Consider the following 18,978-nt stretch of genomic DNA (forward strand, 5'->3'; position numbering starts at 1 on the left):
TTCAGCGTATTTAAAAAGTAGTTTAAAGTTTTAAATACATTACTTACAGTTTGCGTCGTCGTTGTTGAGCCCAGAATAGTCGGCAAGGACTTATCTTTGAGCAACAGTTTTCTGGCAAAGGCAGCATCATTTTGGGATTTGTTCTCAAAACAGTCATCCTTCAAATGTATAGAACAAACGCTTAAACTAACACTGCCGTGACTGAGACGTCCGCAAAAAATAAAGTGCATCCATTTTCCCCTGACGACTGGATCTTTCGCAGCGTATTCAAAGATGTTGTTTGTCCACAGCCAGGAACAGCACATCTGCGTGGCATCGCAATTTCCCTGTACACAGACCCACTCGCTGTCCGTCGACTGAACACTTGTGAGGCGCGCAGCGCGCGGGCGCGACAATGATACGAAATGAGCGTAGTTGCCTTGCGCTTTAAGCGTAGTTGTCTTGTGCTGGAGGCGGTCTATATGCAAACGCTGGTACGTCACTTCGTACCGTGACGTCACTTCTTACCATGGATCCAGAACGAGCTGTATTTAGAGCTTGATTAAATAAATGATTCGTTTATAATGGGGAGGACGTCTTAAGCTATGAAACTTGCAGGACGTTTTAATGGTACAAACACCTCTTATATACCAAAAGATCAAGGCAAATTTGGTTTCTCATGTCATGAACCCTTTAAGTTCAATGGGCATATAGACAAAAAAAAATTGTGATACTGATTTTCCAAATCGATTTGTTTCTGATTTACAAGCTTTCAATTTGGATATATCTCAAGAACTGCAATTTTTCTTAAGGAAAACATTCTCTCAAATAATGTTGTAAACTATACAAGGAACCGGTCTAATGCTCCCCACTAGAGGTTTTTTTTTTTGGCTAACTAACAAGTTTATGGACATTGAATGGCTCTCCTGAGATAAATGTAATGTTACGTCTTTCTGCAGTTAAAACACTGATTGAGCCATTACATGAGGCATGATACATTTCCTTAAGTTGTACTGTATCTTTCAACCTTCTGATGCTCATTCATATTTATTTTGTCCTGTAGCTAGTAGTAAAGAGGAAGATATGATGGGAGGTGCGCTACAAATAATGTTTGGTGAAGTTTTGTTCACACATCTACTGAAAACAGTATAGACGGGAAGATTCATCTTTGGATTAATGAATCGATATCGGATCATCACAATTAAGATTATTCAATATTGTCAGCCCCAGTTGGGCGGAGCCTGATGAGTACAGTTGTTCCCCTGTGCACTGGGTTGGCCACACATATTGTTGACATTGTGTCCCTATTGAGGGTCTGTAGTGGTTACAGACCTGTGTTCTCTATAACAGAATATGGGTTGTTGAGTTGTCTGATATGAAATGTTGTGCCAGTTGCAGTCACGTCTCATGAACTGAGTTCCTGCGAAGGGGGCAGTTAAATTCTTAAGCGTGTGTTTTATATGTGCTCTCTATCCTGTCAGAGGGCTTTTGGCTTATCTTGAGTGAATGTCGAGGCTGGAAATGTCAGGCACGGGCAGAAAAAAATATGAGATTATGAAGCTGCTGGATGTTGTCATGGGGTTGTGATGCGTCATAAATCCTGGTTTGATGGTAGTGGATGTCTGGATCAGGAGGGACACGGCTTAAGGACTGCAGAGACTCTGAGCTCTGTCACTGAACAGGAAAGAGGTTTATTCTGGTCATTAGGCGATGTAGACCTCATCTTTTGATTTATCATCCCAACCCCCCCCCCCCGACTTTCACTCTCTTCCCTTCATATTTCATGCTTGCTGTCTCGCTCTCTCTCTCTTTCTCTCTACCTCTGTCTCATTTCTTGATGGACTGATATCTGACAGGCTTATGGCTGTCTGTGATGGGAAGGAGCAGCTCTATTAAGGTGAATCTGGGGTCAACAGAAAGAAGAAAAAAGTCCTGGCACATCACAGCAAGGGGAAACGGTGGTCGTTGGCTTATCACTTGTAGTTTCCTGTGATAGTACTAGTGGATAGTAGCCATAAAGCCATGTGGAACATTTATAATGTTGCTTAAATATAGTTTATCTTGAAAATCTGAAGTTCCTAGAAAATTAGTCCACCTAAAATGGATTATTCTGTCAACCTTGCAGATAAGATTTTAATCATTTATAATACAATTAATCTTTTTTTTCTTTTTTTTTTTTGAATGAGTGTTTTAACAAAATCATGAACTTCACATTTATGTTTTTTTAGCTCTGTAAAAATCCACAAGATATCCGGCTGCATAAACTGCTTAGACTAGTCTTAAAAGTTAGTCATCTCATTTGTTTTTCTTCAAAACTGGTCCTAACTTTATAAAGAAGGTAGATCGGTCTAATTTGAATTGAAAAGGTAAAACTAATTTGCTTTTCTTATTGCTAGATAACCAAACTAGTTCTTAAGACACAGTCTTAATATAGTGGCTAAGTTAATGCAACTGCCCCCCAGGTCTTCCAGTGAGGCTTTAAACGAAGAACAGACAGACATTTAAGTCATCATTAAGTTCTTCACACACATTCACATGCTTTTCCTGACAGATGTGGTCACTCTGAATTATGTACGCTGTGTGGAAAAGTGCTGCATGAAGATTCTTCAAGTTTTTTCCTTTTGTATTCCATAGAAAAATAACAGCCACAGGTTTTGAACAACATGATTTTTAGGTGAACTACTCCCTTCTATCATGTTGTTGTTTTTCAGGGTCTAAAACGACAATCTTGTGTCTTATTGTGTCTCCTTGTTCAGGGTTACAGCATTATGTCAGAGGAATTTCAGTTTGATTCTCACTAAAGACGAAGTCGACAGAGACAAAGTTTAATTGAGTTTTCCTGAAACCAATCGGGAGTTTTGCTAGAAGGTAGAAAAGCAGAAGCACATAATCCTCTTCCCACTGAGGCGCTCGCTTGAGGGGTATCTCTCCTCCCTTTCTCCCAATCTCTCCCTCCTTCCGTCCCTCCCACCCTCTCTCCTACTCTATCCCATTACCTGGAAAAAAGAAGAGGGTCCCAAGCTACAATACTGAATACCCCAAGATAAAAGTAAACATTTTCTTCTAAGATTTTTTTATTTATTTTTATAGAAGCTGCAGTTGTTTTTCAGTCACAGATCAAAGTCTCTCACTGGTATGACTCTATAGGGTCATAAACGTCAGAGGATACGCAACTAAGTGGCATAAATCTTCCCAGTGTGAGCGGAGTGATGATCTACTGAGAGATATAACAAAGTGATTTGCATAATATATCATCGACCATAATCCCTAGTGAGGCCCTGGCAGTGTCCTGTTGTGTATGTAACAATCCCTAAGAGAGAGAAGGTGACGGATAAGAGTGCAGCTTTTTATTTAACAGAATTCCACAGATTTGGTAACCAGAAATCTGTTGTAACTTTTTTAGCATCACCAGATTATTGTTGTTTACATTTTTATTTTGTTCACATTTAACATGTTAACATTTATATTTGACGAATTTATTAACGTTTACCTTTACATTTTCCTTTAGATATAGCAACTTTGTTAACGATTACTTTAATAAAAATAGGCAAAATCTGTTTACATTTACGTTACTTTTTTGTTAACATTTCCCTTTATATTCGCCTTTGTTTACTAATTATATTAATGTTTGGCTTTGTTTACCTATTTATGTAATGTTTGCATTTACTATTGTTAATGTTTACCTTTACATAATGTTTACACCTTTGTATTTTCTTTTACGTTTATCTTTGTTGTTTATGTTTACCTAGTAATGTTTAAGATTTTTCATGGTAACATTTACCATGAAAAATGTTATACATTAAAGTTTACATGTATGTTTACGTTTACATTCATGTTTTATTGTTTATTTTCTATTTTGTAAGCTAAATGCTCACCTTTGAAGTGTCAAGCATATATGTGGTGTGTGTGCATCTCAATTCAACAACACGTCAACTGGGCAACGTATAGCACTGACGGGGTAGCGCACAGCTATTAAGGAGCTGTCACAAAGCTTAATTACATATTCGTGTATGGAAATGAGTTGCTGCCTGTCAGCGATTCTGTGATTTGAATGCTTCACATGTAACACAGAGACTGTCAAGAAAGACTTCAATCAAAAATGCTAAAATAACCGAGTTGAACGGCTAGCTACACTTTCCTCCTTTATTAAGATAACCACAGTATGAAACAGTAAGTGGGGGGGAGGGATGATGGGGGAGGAATAATAGGGAAGGGGGGGGGGGGGTCTATCTCAGGCAGAATTGATGTGGTTCTATCCATATTCATATTCAGCAGCAGCTGTTATCGCTTAAAATGCTTTCTAATTACAACAACAAGACAAAAACTGCTTGGATACGGTCCAGACCCGCTAAATGATAAAATAAGCGCTCATTCACTCTCTCGCTCACTTTCTCTCTCTCTCTTTCTCTCTTAATCTCCACAAAGCACCTTGGAGTCTACTCACCCAAATACATGCCAATGAACAGGGAAAGTGCCATTCTGAGATGCAGGTGTCACGTTTGATAAGAAACTTCTGGATTAAATATGCTGTGGCTAATGAGCAGCCGGGCGAGCCAGTGAGGGTGCGACCATGGGCACGATTGTTCTCCAGCTGATAACATTCTGCGGAAGAAACAGCCAAATTCCATCATTTAATAAACAGCCCCGGTCTCTATCAGAGAGCGCGCCTGGATCCCGGTGTTAAGTGGGAGACATTGCTTTTCATTATGGCAATCTCAGGGGGCTTCCATAAGGGTGTGGAGGTGCAGCGACAAACAAATTGTGTCATATTTAGACACGTTTATTTATGTGCATCTTTGTGTGTTTCTCAGATGGAGTTTGAATCTTCAGCTTGACAAAAAGTTATTGTTTTTATTAGTGATGTTTGCTAAGGCACGCATCACTATTACTGTTGCTCACTGAAAAAAAAAATAGTGAAGGATTTACTTTGAAACTATAAACTATCACAAATAAACTGCAAAAAAAACACTTGAATTTTTTTTTTTTTTTGTAAAAACATACTCCAATAATCTTTGTTTTATTTAAAACTTTAAAAGTGTACTACCGTGGGATTTGAACAAACTCCTAAGTATTGAACTTCAGTGCATGAATCAAACTGTATGCCGTGTTGAGAAGAGGTGTGTTATGCCAGGTTTTCACCTGTAAACAATTCAAATGGGTACAAAATGGGTAAAAAAGTTTACCTACCCCAAAAGCTGCATATTTTACCCTATTAATATATACATTTAAGGTACTACTATAGTAGTACTACGATACTATTAACCTTTTATGGTAAATAAGTTACAAATATGTTGCTTTAAAGGTACTGCCCCTGTGACAGGCTGTTGCACCACTAAAGGTACAATTTGTTCACTTAAAACAAAAGTTGTAAAAGCCCAGATACACTTAAAAAAAACTGGTGTGACATAATTTTCTAACAAGATCAGGCCAAAAAAAATGTCATTAAGCGTTCATTACTGGAGTTTGAAACAGTTTTCCAAAGGAAAAAAATCGCTCCGGCTGGTTAACACCTTTGAACTACCATTGGTCTGTGGCCATTATGTAATATTTAGGTGTGCTCTGAGACTCCACCTTCTTTGACAAGGAGATCTTTTCCAGTTAATTTCTTCTGTTCAGTCCGTCGAAGATCTGAAACAAGAAAAAACATGAACACTGGAAATCTGCTTTTATAGTAGAAATTGATGTTATAATTCTAATTAAAAGTGACACTGACTTTTTTTTTTTTTTTTTATATTTAATACTGTAAAGCTGCTTGCTTTAAATCTATAAAGGGATATGTGATGTAACTTGATTTGAATTGCAGAGCTCGTGCAAACACATCTTATCCACATCGTTATAATTGGATGCTTTCTTAACTGCTGTTGTCTCACCGCGTTCATTTTTGTTGTGTGTTTATTTTGTTATTGAGAGGAAAACGATCAGCACATATTTACATATTCACCTGAACGCTCCCTGGATGCTTGTCGCTATATAACGCATTTCAAATTTCTTTTTACCCTTAGCCAGAGAACGAAAAAGAACTTTGCTGTGAGTGTATCGGGCCTTAAGTGATAAGTGCTGAAATCCCATCCATATAATTCCCTCTATCAGTAAACAGCTGTGGAGATCAAAGGTTGACCTCTTCAAGGTCATTTAGATGCCATAATGAATCCGTTGGACTGATGGAAAGAAAGCAAAAAAGAAAGTAAGACAGATGCAGGTCTTGACCTGTCACTCATAAGGAGCTTAGTTCACCCAGCCAGTAAAATCTCACTTTCTGCCAGCATCCGCTTTAGCCGGACCAGTGGGCTAGCTGTCAGGAAGACGATTCATTTCTCAAAGCTCATATTTAGAAATTGGGAAAAGGCGGGATAATTTTTTTGGCAGACCTGTCAAGCTACCGCTGCTCTTCAATTTGAACCAGAAAGCCGGGGGTGTGGTGTGCTGCGGGAAAATAAACACTGACTGCACTGCCTCATGAATATACAAAAAGAGGCACATAACTTCACACCCTGCTACCCCAGCCAGATGACTGGCCGTGCCTCACATGAAGCTGCACAATGCCCCTCTGGTGTGTGTTTGATGTAGCGCGTGGGCCACTAGATCAATGAGGGTGCAGGTGTGCGGGGCAGATGGTGGAGAGGTGATACCCGGGGCGCTGAAACTCAGCCGGGCCAGGAACACAGAAGCTCCACGAGGGCGGCCCCCAGGGGAACAGAGCCATATGACTGATGCACTCTGGGATGCAGCGAGGCAGAGATGTGATTTATGGAGTAGAGCAGTGAAAGTGAGCTCCCTGCTGTCTCATGCACACTGCTGCTGTGCTTGCAAGATCTCAGTCTCTTATGTGCTTTTTTGGGAGACTTTTTGTCTAGTGTATTGAATTTTTGGGGGACTTTCTCATTAAACATTTTTTGGGTGAAATAAAGATGGTTGTGTTCAAGTAATTTAGCTTTTTTTTCTGCCACAAGTCACGGTGTTGTAGTTGAAAGGCGGAGGTAAAGTCATAGTTTATTGTTTTTTTTATTTTATTTTTTTAGCACACAAATGCTTTTAACCCCCGAATTCTAAAGCCTTTGGGGTGTCAGCGGTAGACCTGTACAGCTTCATTACATATTCATGTTATTTGTTAAGTTACTGAAACTGTCACACAAATTGCCTGTTGAAACCTGTTTTCTTTTCTTTTTGTTCTTCTAAGGTTCAGGCTCGGTAAGATTTTTTTTAAATGTTGGTGCTCAAGAAATATTTCTTATTATTATTGAAAACAGTTGTGCTGGTCTATATTTTGTGGAAACTTGTTCACGATTTTTTGTTAAAAAATGGAAATAATATAAAGTTAAAAAAAACAGCATTTATTTGAAACAGGATCTTACATTTATAATGCTACAAATGTCTTGTCTTTTTTTGTTTTTACTTTTTAGCTCAACACATGTTCAGGCATTCCTTATACAACAACAGATGTAAACTGTCAGGAAATGAGGGGTAACATAAAAATGACTACTATAAAAAAATGCTGGATTTTTGCAACCCAAATTTGGGTCAAATATGGACAAACCCAGTCATTGGGTTACATTTAAAAAATAAATAATTCACCCAATGATTGGGTTTGTCCATATTTGACCCAAATTTTGGTTAAAACAACCCAGTATTTTTATTGGAGTGTAATGTTAAAATTTAAACCTCCACTGTTTTTAATGTGTGAGTTTTAAATGCAAAAACAGTTTTTAAATCAAAATGACAAAATTACAAATCAAAACTATTAATTATTAATTAACAGCACTGAGAAAAATTAATGGCATTTAAAAGAGAAGCAATCAAACTACCTTTATGAAATATCCTGAAAGACCTCAAGGTGAGGATGTCGCCACCTTGTGGTAAAGGTTTGGTAGTTATGCCGTATTCCTCACATTCACACAGATTCCTCAGAAAGCACTCACACTATAAATGAAGCCTGACCACAATCTTCAGTCCATACAGCACTTTAAAGCTCATTCTTCAAAAATGTTTTATGAAGTTTCTCTTTAGCCTGTTACTTTCTCTTTTTTTCTGTCATATTGGAAGCTCAAACACTACAAATCACTGGTTCCCTTTCAAGGGAACTCGAGCTGCATCGAGATGCATTGGGAACGCCCTGCGTGATTGCGTCGTGAAGCAAGTGTATAATCAGTCCAATGGAAAGACGAGACTTCATAGGCGGGTGACGTCATCGACCAGGAGCTATAAAGCACCCTTGAGATCAGACCGCGCCAGCTTTTGCGCCTTCAGCAAGCAATCTGTGTACTTTCCTTGTCATATTTATGGTTGTCTGTCAAGTTGCTATATATATATATATGCTCAGCTCTCGAGCGGGCTGACTGTGAGCATTGCGAGAAGCTGTCCTTGAGGACGCTCCGTTCTGCCAGGCAATCTTCTTGGAGGACGGTTCGGTTCACCTTCCCCCGAGGCGCGGGTCCCGCTGTTGCCGAGTCGCGGCGGCGACTCGCATCGTGGGGTTCACAAACGGATCTGACAGCGGGGGTTGAGACGGGCACCGCCCTATCTCAGCTTTCACCTGTTAGATCCAGTGCCTTATCTCAGGGAGAAGCACGCTCTGCGGTTTCTCCTCCCCGGGATAAGGCACTCATGCTGCGATCTCCAGTTCCGAGGAATTGGTATCGTTAGTGTTTTGTAAAAAGATATATATGTATATATTCATATTTATAATGAATAAGGCAGATGTTTATGAGTTTTCATTAGATAAATAAGTCAGCTCATAACTCTGTTGAATAAAGAGGAGCTGTTCCCTGCCGGTTTCCCGTTCAGAGCACCGAGGTGTCAGCGTGGACCCCGAGTAGGCTCTGGTTATGGAGCATGAAGTACTGACACTTCTGCAAAAAGGAGCTATAGACGGGGTTTCTCCTCACAGCAGACAGTCAGGGTTTTAGAGCCGTTACTTCATTGTTCCGAAAGAGGATGAGGGGTTGCGTCCTATTCTAGACCTGCGTCAATTAAACAGCAGGTTTCAGAATCTCATGTTCAAAGAATTCTTACGCTAATATGATTGTATCACAGATTCAGCCCGAGGACTGGTCTGTCACAATATACTTGAAGGACGCTTACTTATCTATCCATCCTCATCACAGGAGGTTCCTGAGGTTTGCTTTCAGAGGCGAAGCATACCAGTATTGGGTTCCTCTATTCGGTTTAGGTTTATCACCCCGCATCTTTACAAGATGCGTGGATGCAGCTCTGGCTCCTCTGAGACTCCAGGGCATTCGCGTATTATACTATATCGACGATTGGTTGATCCTAGCTCAATCTCAGCAGATGGCAGTTCGGCATCGAGATGCCGTTCTGTCTCATTTAAAGATGTTGGGGTTGCGACTCAACGCCAAGAAGAGTGTGCTCCTCCCAGCTCAGAGGACCACTTTTCTAGGTGTATTATAAACGATTCACCGTAAATGGGGTAAAACTAGGCCATTCACTCACTGTGGAACAGTTTCAGATTGTTGGGCCTCATGGCAGCTGCGTCCAACGTAATTACTTTTGGTAAATCTGTACATGAGACCCCTGCAATGGTGGCTCAGGACCAAGGAGTTTTCTCCGAGGGGAAATCCGTTTTCGCATCATCAAGGTCACGCGGCTATGCCTACGTGCCTCGGTCATGTGGAAGAACCTTGGTTCCTCGCCCAGGCCCAGTGTTGGGGGCTTCTTGTCGACACTTAATGCTATCGACGGATGCTTCCCTCACAAGTGGGGGGTGATCATGAGTGGTCACTCGGCGAAGGGTCTTTGGTAGGACCATCTTCCTTTTTGCACATAATTGGCTAGAAGTGATGGCGGTATTCCGAGAATCTCAATACTTCCTGTCAGACCCGAGAGGTCACCATGTGCCTGTCCTTCTGGACAACACACTGATGGTCTCGTATATCAGAGCAGATATCCTGTTGAGGCAGGGGCTGAGGCCCGGGGAATGGAAACTTCACCCCGAGGTGGTGGAGCTTCTTTGGGAGAACTTTGGTTAAAACTGCCCTTGTGGTTATCCCTGACGCATCCAGCTCCGCTTGGACTGGATGCGATGTATTAGGTGTGGTCGAGGCTACACCTGTACGCATTTCCCGATATCTTTTCTCCCGGGAGTTACCCTAATCTGGATTTATGGATACTGTGGGCTCGGCCTCTGAGGGGGCCCAGCTCATAGATTCAGGTCTCTCGACTGAAGTCGTGGAGACCACAGTCCAGTCTAGAGCTCCCTCTACGAGAAGACTGAATATGCATTGAAATGGAAACGGTTCTCTGCCTGGTGCGGAGAACGCCTTCTGAATCTTGTTATCTGCCCTGTTTTACAGTACTTGATTTCTGCAATGAATGTTTCTTTGCGGGGTTATCTCTGAGGAGAGATCCTTATTTCGTCTTCTCCGTGGTACATGAGGCTGAGGCCTGCACGTACTTGGATTTGCACCTGGTATGGTGATAGTCTTTCTTCATCCCAGCCGGGTTGTATTCCTAGGTCCCTACTAAATTTGCGGGTCATTTGTGCTGCAGGCCTTCTGTCCTCCACCTTGATCAGGAAAAGCTAAACAGATATTGAGCAAGTGAGTAGTTGAGGCTATCTCACTTGCTTATGTAGCGGCAGAACAGCCTTCACCTTTGGCTGTCCGGGCCCACTCTACTAGGAGTATGGCTGCCTCTAAGGCTTTAATTTCAGAAGTTTCTCTCCACGACATCTGTAATGCGGGAGCCTGGTCCTCTCCGCATACATTTGTTCGATTTTATGACTTGGATCTTGGCTCCACTACAGGGTCTAGGGTGCTTTCTTCTTAGTGTGCGCATTGACTTCACACAGAACAGGCATTTGTCATATGGCGTCGTGGGTATATGGTTCCCAATGTGTCTCGACGCAGCTCGAGTTCCTTTGAAAGGGAACGTCTCAGGTTACGTATATAACCCTGGTTCCCTGAGAGGGAACGAGACACTGCGTCGCCTTGCCATACTCCCTGCATGCCTGTGATCAACTTGCTTCAGGCTTTTCAGAAGCTGGCACGGTCTGATCTCAAGGGTGCTTTATAGCTTCCTGGTCGATGTCATCACCCGCTTATGACGTCTCGTCTTTCCATTGGACTGATTATACACTTGCTTCATGACGCAATCACGTAGGGTGTTCCCAATGCGTCTCGACGCAGCGTCTCGTTCCCTCTCAGGGAACCAGGGTTACATACGTAACCTGAGACGTTTTAAACTCTCATGAGCAAGAAACTGAATCAGAAAAAAAAAAGATCCAAATATTTCCTTGGATTCAAGAGGCAGGGGAGGAAAGGCACACATTTCATGTATACCTCTCATTGTCTTTAGTACAGTGTGTCATGCCAAAATAAATGTTGGATTGCTTTGTTTCACTGCCAGAACCAAAATAGCACAAAAACACAGAAATAGGCTGAGCAGAGGTTAAACAACACTTTTTTACTTTGCTTTATATTTATTTAATGAAATTCGTTTGCAAATGCTACAATACATTGTGCAGTATTTAGATTTGTTTACAAAAATGCACCCTGTTAACTATAGTGTCTACAAAATAACAGTAACATGTATTTCTACATTAAAACTGGTACTTGGTTTAATCATTGTCATCTCCAAACGTTACCAAAAAAATGTGTAACTGAAAATGTACTATTGTTTCAATTGGTTGCGATATTAATTATTATTATTAATTTTCTTTACTTTTGTATGATAAAAAGTGTTGGTACTCTGTTGGGTCAATCAAGTACTCACTTAATTTTTCATTGTAAAATGTGGGTCCTGAAGCAAAACCAGTTGCGAACAAATGCATTAAACCATTGTTTAATTGAATGGGCATTGAAAACACAACCACGATACCACAAGTCCTATCCAAGCACATGCAATTAGCATTTCTCTGCAGGAGGCACGACCGCATCATGGGTCATTTTTTTTCTCCTTCGACGTGTTGTCAGAGAGCGCTTACACATCTTTGAAAGGTAGCATTGAGTGTACTTCATTCTCATTGTCCAACTCCTCAATTAGTCCACATCCTAATTCTAGCATTTAGTGTTGGCATATCATGTCTCTTCTTGTTATCTTGCGTTCCAGACTTTTGTAAATAGTCATATTTAAAACTTTAATCCCCTCAATGGAAGATGACGCGCAGACAGAAAGTCCGTCATTTAGACAGATAAATGTTATCTCAGTCACAAAGCACTCCTCTCCTTTTTAACTAGCTAATGAGTTTGTTCTGCGGACTCCAGTGGAATGTTTCATCCGCAGCCCTTCAATTTGATAATGCTGTACTTTTATCCCAGATGTCCATTCTCTTTAGCAGCAGGGAAAATGTGCAGCGTCTTCGGCAATATACTTGTCCCTCACTTGTTTGTTGTGGCTTCAAAGCAATGCACGCATTTGTGTGTAGGACAGCATGCTGTATGTGGGATAAAAAAGTATTATATTTACTTTTACCATTATGCTGATTTTATGTATGTAGTATAAAACAGATAAAAGGAGAAGCTTAAGTCTGGTTCTGAAAAAAAAAGTTTGTGGGGTCTTGCATTGAATTCACACTGTCAGAAAAATAATAGAAAGCATACGTATATATGTATGTTGCACTACTTCAATCTCAATGAACCTCAGATAGCATAAACAACTGCCTTTTAAATGGTTAAAATACTCTATTAAACCCTAATCTTTGCTTTTACTCACAGGGGGACATGTGTGGTGTTCCACAACAAAAAACATAATGGAAGGAGATGAACTTGCAGCCTGTGTGGTGGATTTGCACTCGCATCTTCAAACACCAGCCCAAACTCCCTATAGTCAAGGGATGTACCCGGCCCGACAGATGGACAGCATCCAACTCCTTCCTCAGCAAGCCGCCATGGCATCCATACTGCCCGGCGCTATCATCAACAGTGAGTCCTGCATTATCAGACCTCTGCCACTGTGGATAGACTGATTAATGTGCTTGGTTAAAAATGGAAATCCATGTCAAAGAGTCATCACAGCTCTGATGTGCATGTTTGCTATGGATAAGAGAATTACCAAGGGTCGAGGTTGACCTTTGGTTTGCAGGAATTAGATATTTACCCTCTTCCGTTCTCTAATCACAGTTAACACGAATTTGATGAGAACAACAGCACATTTGCTTTGATGGGGTCTATAGGGTTGGGTTATGTGGTTCATCTTATTACTGCCCAATTAAAATTACAGTTACATATTGTATCCCAGCTTCCATCTGGGACTGCTGTGCTCTTGAGCCTAATTTTATTACCTTTACTTTTTTATGAAAATGTTCTGCTTTATATTGCAAAGAAGCATTTAAACCTGGACATGAACAAAAACATTTTTCAAACAAAGATATGTGATAAAAATATTTAAGATTTATAAACATATCTAAGATTTTGCACTATTTTAAAATCACTATTTTGTATTAAATTACAAAAATGTGAAATTGAAGCATTTATCTGTTGGTCTCAAATTTCTTGACCCCACTATATTTAATGTTGGGTTTTCACAAGCTTTAGATAATTCAAGATGGATATGCTTGTCTCCATTTCTGTTTTTGTAGAAGACATCTTCCTCTGTAAGGCATGTGGCATCTGGTTTCGGAGTGAAAGAAACCTCCAGGCCCACCTTATGTATTACTGCAGTGGGCGACAAAGGGACCCTGAGATGGTAGCAGAGAAAAACACCAATATCAGCCATCAAATGCTCCGCAATTGCACATACCCACAATGCAATATGAGCTTTGCAGGCTCCCATGCCCTGGAAATGCACTTATCCACACATAACTGTGAGTAAACCAGTTAGACATTCTATTTCAAATAACCATTTGTCCAGCAACAAACAAAAAAGAGAAAGGTTGTAGCTGTTCAAGAGCCAATGTAAAAAAAATAAAAAATAAAATGTTTTATAGTTTAGTATAGAGAGGACAGGACATTATGGGTATAGTGGATCAGGAAATGTTCCAAACTCTAACTAATGTTATCAAGCATGTGTAGGAGCCTGTGCGCACAAACTGCCTTGGTTAGACTAAACTGTGTATGACCTGGTCATTAACACCATTCCTGTTTTTTGTTTGTTTTTGTTTTTCAAGCTCTCAAGTCAGATGAGATATCAACTGGAAGCAACTTGAAATGCACAATTTGTGACTACAGCGCTGAAACTCTTATGGTACTCCAGCACCACATCCTCTCCCATCTGTCCCAAACCGGCCTGAGATGTGGTCACTGCCACTTCACTTTCCAAACTCCCAGAGAACTCGCCAAACACCAGGAGCTACATGGACATAGCTGTGCTGTCAACAAAGTCATCAAAGAAGACAAAGCTGATAACTCTCCTGGTAGCATTTCAGGCAGCCCTCAACAAGTCAGAGCTAACGCAAACATAAAAGACCTTCAGGAAAGAACAGTACAGCGTGATATAAGTCAAATTTCAGAGCTGGAAAGCACAGAAAGTAGCCAGACATCCACTAAGGGTGAGGGAAACTCAGGAAACAAGGCTAGTGTTTCATACTCCAGAGTAAAGTCAGAACCTTCTAGTCCCCGTTTAGCCTCCTCACCCATTCAGCACCACCTGCCTCCTGCCTTTCCCATACCCCCTTTCATACCACACGTCCCATTCTCACAGGATATTACGGTGGGCCCGCAGGCCTCTGAGATACTGGCCAAAATGTCTGAGTTGGTCCATCGCAGGTTACGTCATGGGGGAAACTCTTACCCTCCAGTAATGTACAGCACACTTGTGCCAAAAGGAGCAACATGCTTTGAATGCAATATCACCTTCAACAACCTTGATAATTATTTGGTGCACAAGAAGCACTACTGTAACACTCGCTGGGAACACACACACAAGCCACATGACTTCCCTGGACTACTGGATAAACCAACAGGCACCGTAAGCCCTAAAATTGGAGCCAGTTTGGCTGTTATGCTAAATGCCAGCCATCCCTCTGAAGTGAAAGGGCATGAGTCTAACCCTTGCAATCCCATTGCAGGTGGAAAAGTGACAGATGAGCTGTCGGTGCAAGTTAAAAAAGCGTCAACTCCATCTGGAGCACAGGAAAGACCAAATGGTACACAGCTGGATTTACAAAGCCAGAAATTGCCACCAACTGAAACTGACCCCCACCACACAACATGTGAGGCCTGCAAAATCACCTTTAGTCGACATGAGACCTACATGGTGCACAAGCAGTATTACTGTGCCACTCGCCATGATCCTCAAGTGAAACGTGCCAACAATAAAGGAGCAGCCAATCAGAAGTCAGTACGTCCACGTAAAAGAAGAAAGGCATATGAGCTGGCCACTCCTGAACAAGAACAAATGCCACCTATGAGTTTAGCATCATTTCTTGGAATGCCCACTATTGGAGGTCCATACTTATCAAAGGAAACATTGGATAGCTTTAGAGACCATCAGAGATACAACATGATCCAGGGGTTAGTACCCAAATATCCAGAGGCTTCATTGACAGTTACAAAATCAGCTCTTGTGTCCAAATGTAATACAATCTCTAAGGAAGAAGGTGATGCACCAATAGATCTCAGTAAAAAATGCGTGCCACAGTTTGGCAACACTTCGGTTTCCCCTAAAGGACTTATGGATTACCATGAGTGTGTCGTGTGCAAGATAAGCTTTAACAAAGTTGAGGACTATCTCAAGCACAAACAGAACTTCTGCCCAGGTACTGTTTTGCAAAATGCTTCCACTGAAAACAAAAGCATCAAAAAAGAAGGTCCTAGAAATACCAATAATCTCTTAGAGAACACCCTCTTTGAGCTCCCAGCTCTGCATGGAAAGATTGAGCATCCAAATGCAGCGGCAACTTCTGACATACAAGCTTCCAGCGAGGAACAACTAATGTCAATAAAAGATGACCCGAGGGGCGTGTTTCAACCCACTGGGGAATACCCAAATCCTGCAAAGAAAATGAGACCTGATGAGCAAATTTGGCCTTACTATGAAATCAAACCCACTGATTATGCTACAGGGATGCTGGTCTCACAAAGCGATCGGAGGCAGAGTCCAAACGAGGGCAGTGAAGGAGAGAAAGACCAGCCGATGCCTGATGGTAGCCATCTTAGCACAGATGACCCTGAGATCCAGAACAAGTCCTCATCCTTAAAGGACGGTCTAGAATTTGAGGACAATATGGAAGATGCTGGAACTAAGCAACATGGTTCCACTACACCAGACAGCTATGACAGTTCCATCAACTATAAGGAAAGCACAGCGCTGACGCCATCTCCAAAGACTGAGGAAGAGAGGAAGAGCTTCAAGAGAATGTTAAACGGCTCCACTGCCAGCACAAGTAATTTAAAGTACTGCCGCCCATGTGACATCCAGTTTAACAACCTCTCAAACTTTATAACACACAAGAAGTTTTACTGCTCGTCACACACAGCGGAGCATGTTAAATAGTGGACCTGCCCCCTGTCTTAAATCTGGTTCGCATTAGTAGAAAAGGTAGTGCTGTTAACCAGCGTTGCCTCTTAAATTCACATGGGCCCCAACCCCCAGGCACAGGGCCCAGGACAATATTCCCAGTTGTAGCCACGTGACAATGGCCCTGCTATTTTAAATTTGACATCATTTGCTTGCAGTTGACACTTGCTTGGCTATTATTTGTGACGACTAAAAGTGACAATATGCTCCCTCCTCTTTAAAGTGGACTCAAGCCTTGAACCAGTCATATTCGATTTTTCACAAGCACTGTTTTTTCCCATTGTGGTCAAAAACATAATACATTTTTACAATTCCATGCTGGTGTACATGGCAGCAGGAGGACAATCAAATCAGGAGATTTATCCTACCAGTTAATTATTAGAAACGTTTAAAATATTTGTTGGGAATATTCTGTGTTGATAGTTTTCGTGTGTGTGTTTTTTATGTATTTATTTATTTAATAATAGTTGCCGCTCTAAAAAATGCAGATCTGAAATGGAAAAACAAGTTTATGAAAGTTTTAGAATTACAGAAACCCACATAAATTGTAGAAATTGATTAAAAAGAAAAATATACAGATGGTGGAGCAACCTCTGACTGACTGTGTCAACATATCCTAAAATACTTGCAATCAAGTTTTCTGAATTAATAATTGTCAATACATGTAGAGTCTAGTTTGTCCTTGATGTTTCTTTATGCTTCAAAATGTTTTTCTTGTCAATGCAGAACTCTTCTTAAAAAGGTGACCTGTATGTGTGTTTGATTCCTTTTTTTTATTTTTTATTTTTATTAAATATTTGGCTTCTAATGCAATACTTTTTAAAAGATGAAACGTTATTTGAAGCAGTATTAAGGGAAACTTTTTATACTTGGACCCCGGAAATTGTCTGTGTGAAGTGTTTACTGAAGTCTACATGGAGAAGGGTTTACACTTGGTATGGATGACTCATTGTAATCTTTCCTACAGAAAAAAACAAAATAATCTCATGAGAAAAAAAAGGTGTCAAAAATGTGTTGCTATGCATGTACCTGTATGGAATGAAATTCCAGAAATGTGGGAAATGTTATTTTATGTGGCATAAAAATTAAAAAATGTATCTCAGGACAACAGTGTCGATTCATTATTATTATTATTTTTTTATTATTAATTCACCAGTTTATTTCAGGACAAAGTGAATACCCATAGATCTCTAGTTGCATCATTCAGGACAGTAGGAGTAGGAGCACCACCTAGTGTAAGTTACGATTCAAGACATTAAATAATCACCTTTTATTTAAAGAGAAAAAATAAATTGAATCTGTCTTGAATTGATATGATAGTAAATGTAAGTGTTAAATAAACCATACTGAATTTTGTTCCCTGTAAGACAAACAGATAAACATTTTGATATGTTATCATTTACTCTGACTGAATCCTTGAAGCTTGTGTTGCATTTTTAAATTTCCTAACAAATACAGATATTTTAAACAAAAATGCAGATCATGAAAAAATAATATACATAATAATACTACTATAATAATATAGTAGGGGTCAATGATTGTTTAAAAAATAAAAGGAGTTTCTAACAACTCTTATAGACAATACTCAACGGTGTATCTGTACTAAACCATTCTACATCAGTGTTGTTCGTCTAGACCCAAAATCACTGCAAATACATTCAAAGAAACCATGCTTAAACATACTTCTTAATTGCATGAATCACACTGAATGCTTATGGTCTACCGTCTTATGTATATCTATCTAGTATTTATTAGGTTACTCACGTTCAGTCTGAGGTGTCCAATCCTGCTCCTGGAGGGCCACTTTCCTGCAGAGTTTAGCTCCAACACACCTGCTTGAATGTCATAGTGATTCTAAAGACTTTGATTAGCTGATTCAGGACAGTTTAATTAGGGCAGGGATAGGCAACTTTAGTCAGGGAAGGCCACTGTCCTGCAGAGTTTAGATCTAACGGTGGCCTTATAGGACTGAAGTTGCCCATCCCTGAATTAGGTCTAAAGCTAAAGTCTGCTGGAAGGTGGACCTCCAGGAGCAGTATTGGACACCCCTGATTTAATTATGTGGAGCTATTCTGTTAGAGTTGGTGGTTTGTGCAATACTGGATTAAGATTTTTTTTTAATATATATAATAATGTGACATGAACAATCAAATCAAGACAAAATAACGCATGAATTAGTCTAGAATCCAGGCAGTTTATTTTCTAAAAGGACACCAGACAAAAACGCAAGCTTTCCAGATGCATAAACAGATCATCTGTGTTTCGCTCTATGATTCGATTGGATGCATGGGCGCTTTTCAGGGCCACACGAGCAGAACACCTGAGGGGCGAGTGATGGAGCACATCGCTTGTCTCATGGGGGGCTGAACAGATGTGCTGTTCTGAGTCCTCATCCCCAACTCTGCAACACTCGGGACAAGGTGCTCCTAAGTAGGAAATGCACATAGGTGCCATTATCATGGAAGCAAATTTACGGTATATGTAGCGGAAGCAATGATAGTCAGTATCCTTTGCAAGGTCGCCACGTGTTCACTAGTCTAAAGGGAAAGTAACGCATCAAACTCTCTCTTATATCTCTTTTTTTATGGA

General features: G+C 40.5%; 1 protein-coding gene across 1 annotated transcript in view; it reads left to right on the forward strand.

Annotated features, from left to right (window-relative positions):
• zfpm2b (zinc finger protein, FOG family member 2b) overlaps window positions 1-17,493 on the forward strand; it is a 52,524-nt gene extending 35,031 nt beyond the window's left edge. The window contains exons 6-8 of the mRNA XM_079591029.1: window positions 12,648-12,854; window positions 13,511-13,735; window positions 14,039-17,493. Coding sequence (XP_079447155.1) covers window positions 12,648-12,854; window positions 13,511-13,735; window positions 14,039-16,365 — 2,759 coding nt within the window. The 3' untranslated portion in view covers window positions 16,366-17,493. The remainder of the gene's footprint in view (window positions 1-12,647; window positions 12,855-13,510; window positions 13,736-14,038) is intronic.
• Window positions 17,494-18,978: the final 1,485 nt, after the last annotated feature.

Source organism: Phoxinus phoxinus (assembly GCF_949152265.1).
Source record: "Phoxinus phoxinus genome assembly, chromosome: 19".
Taxonomy (NCBI): domain Eukaryota; kingdom Metazoa; phylum Chordata; class Actinopteri; order Cypriniformes; family Leuciscidae; genus Phoxinus; species Phoxinus phoxinus.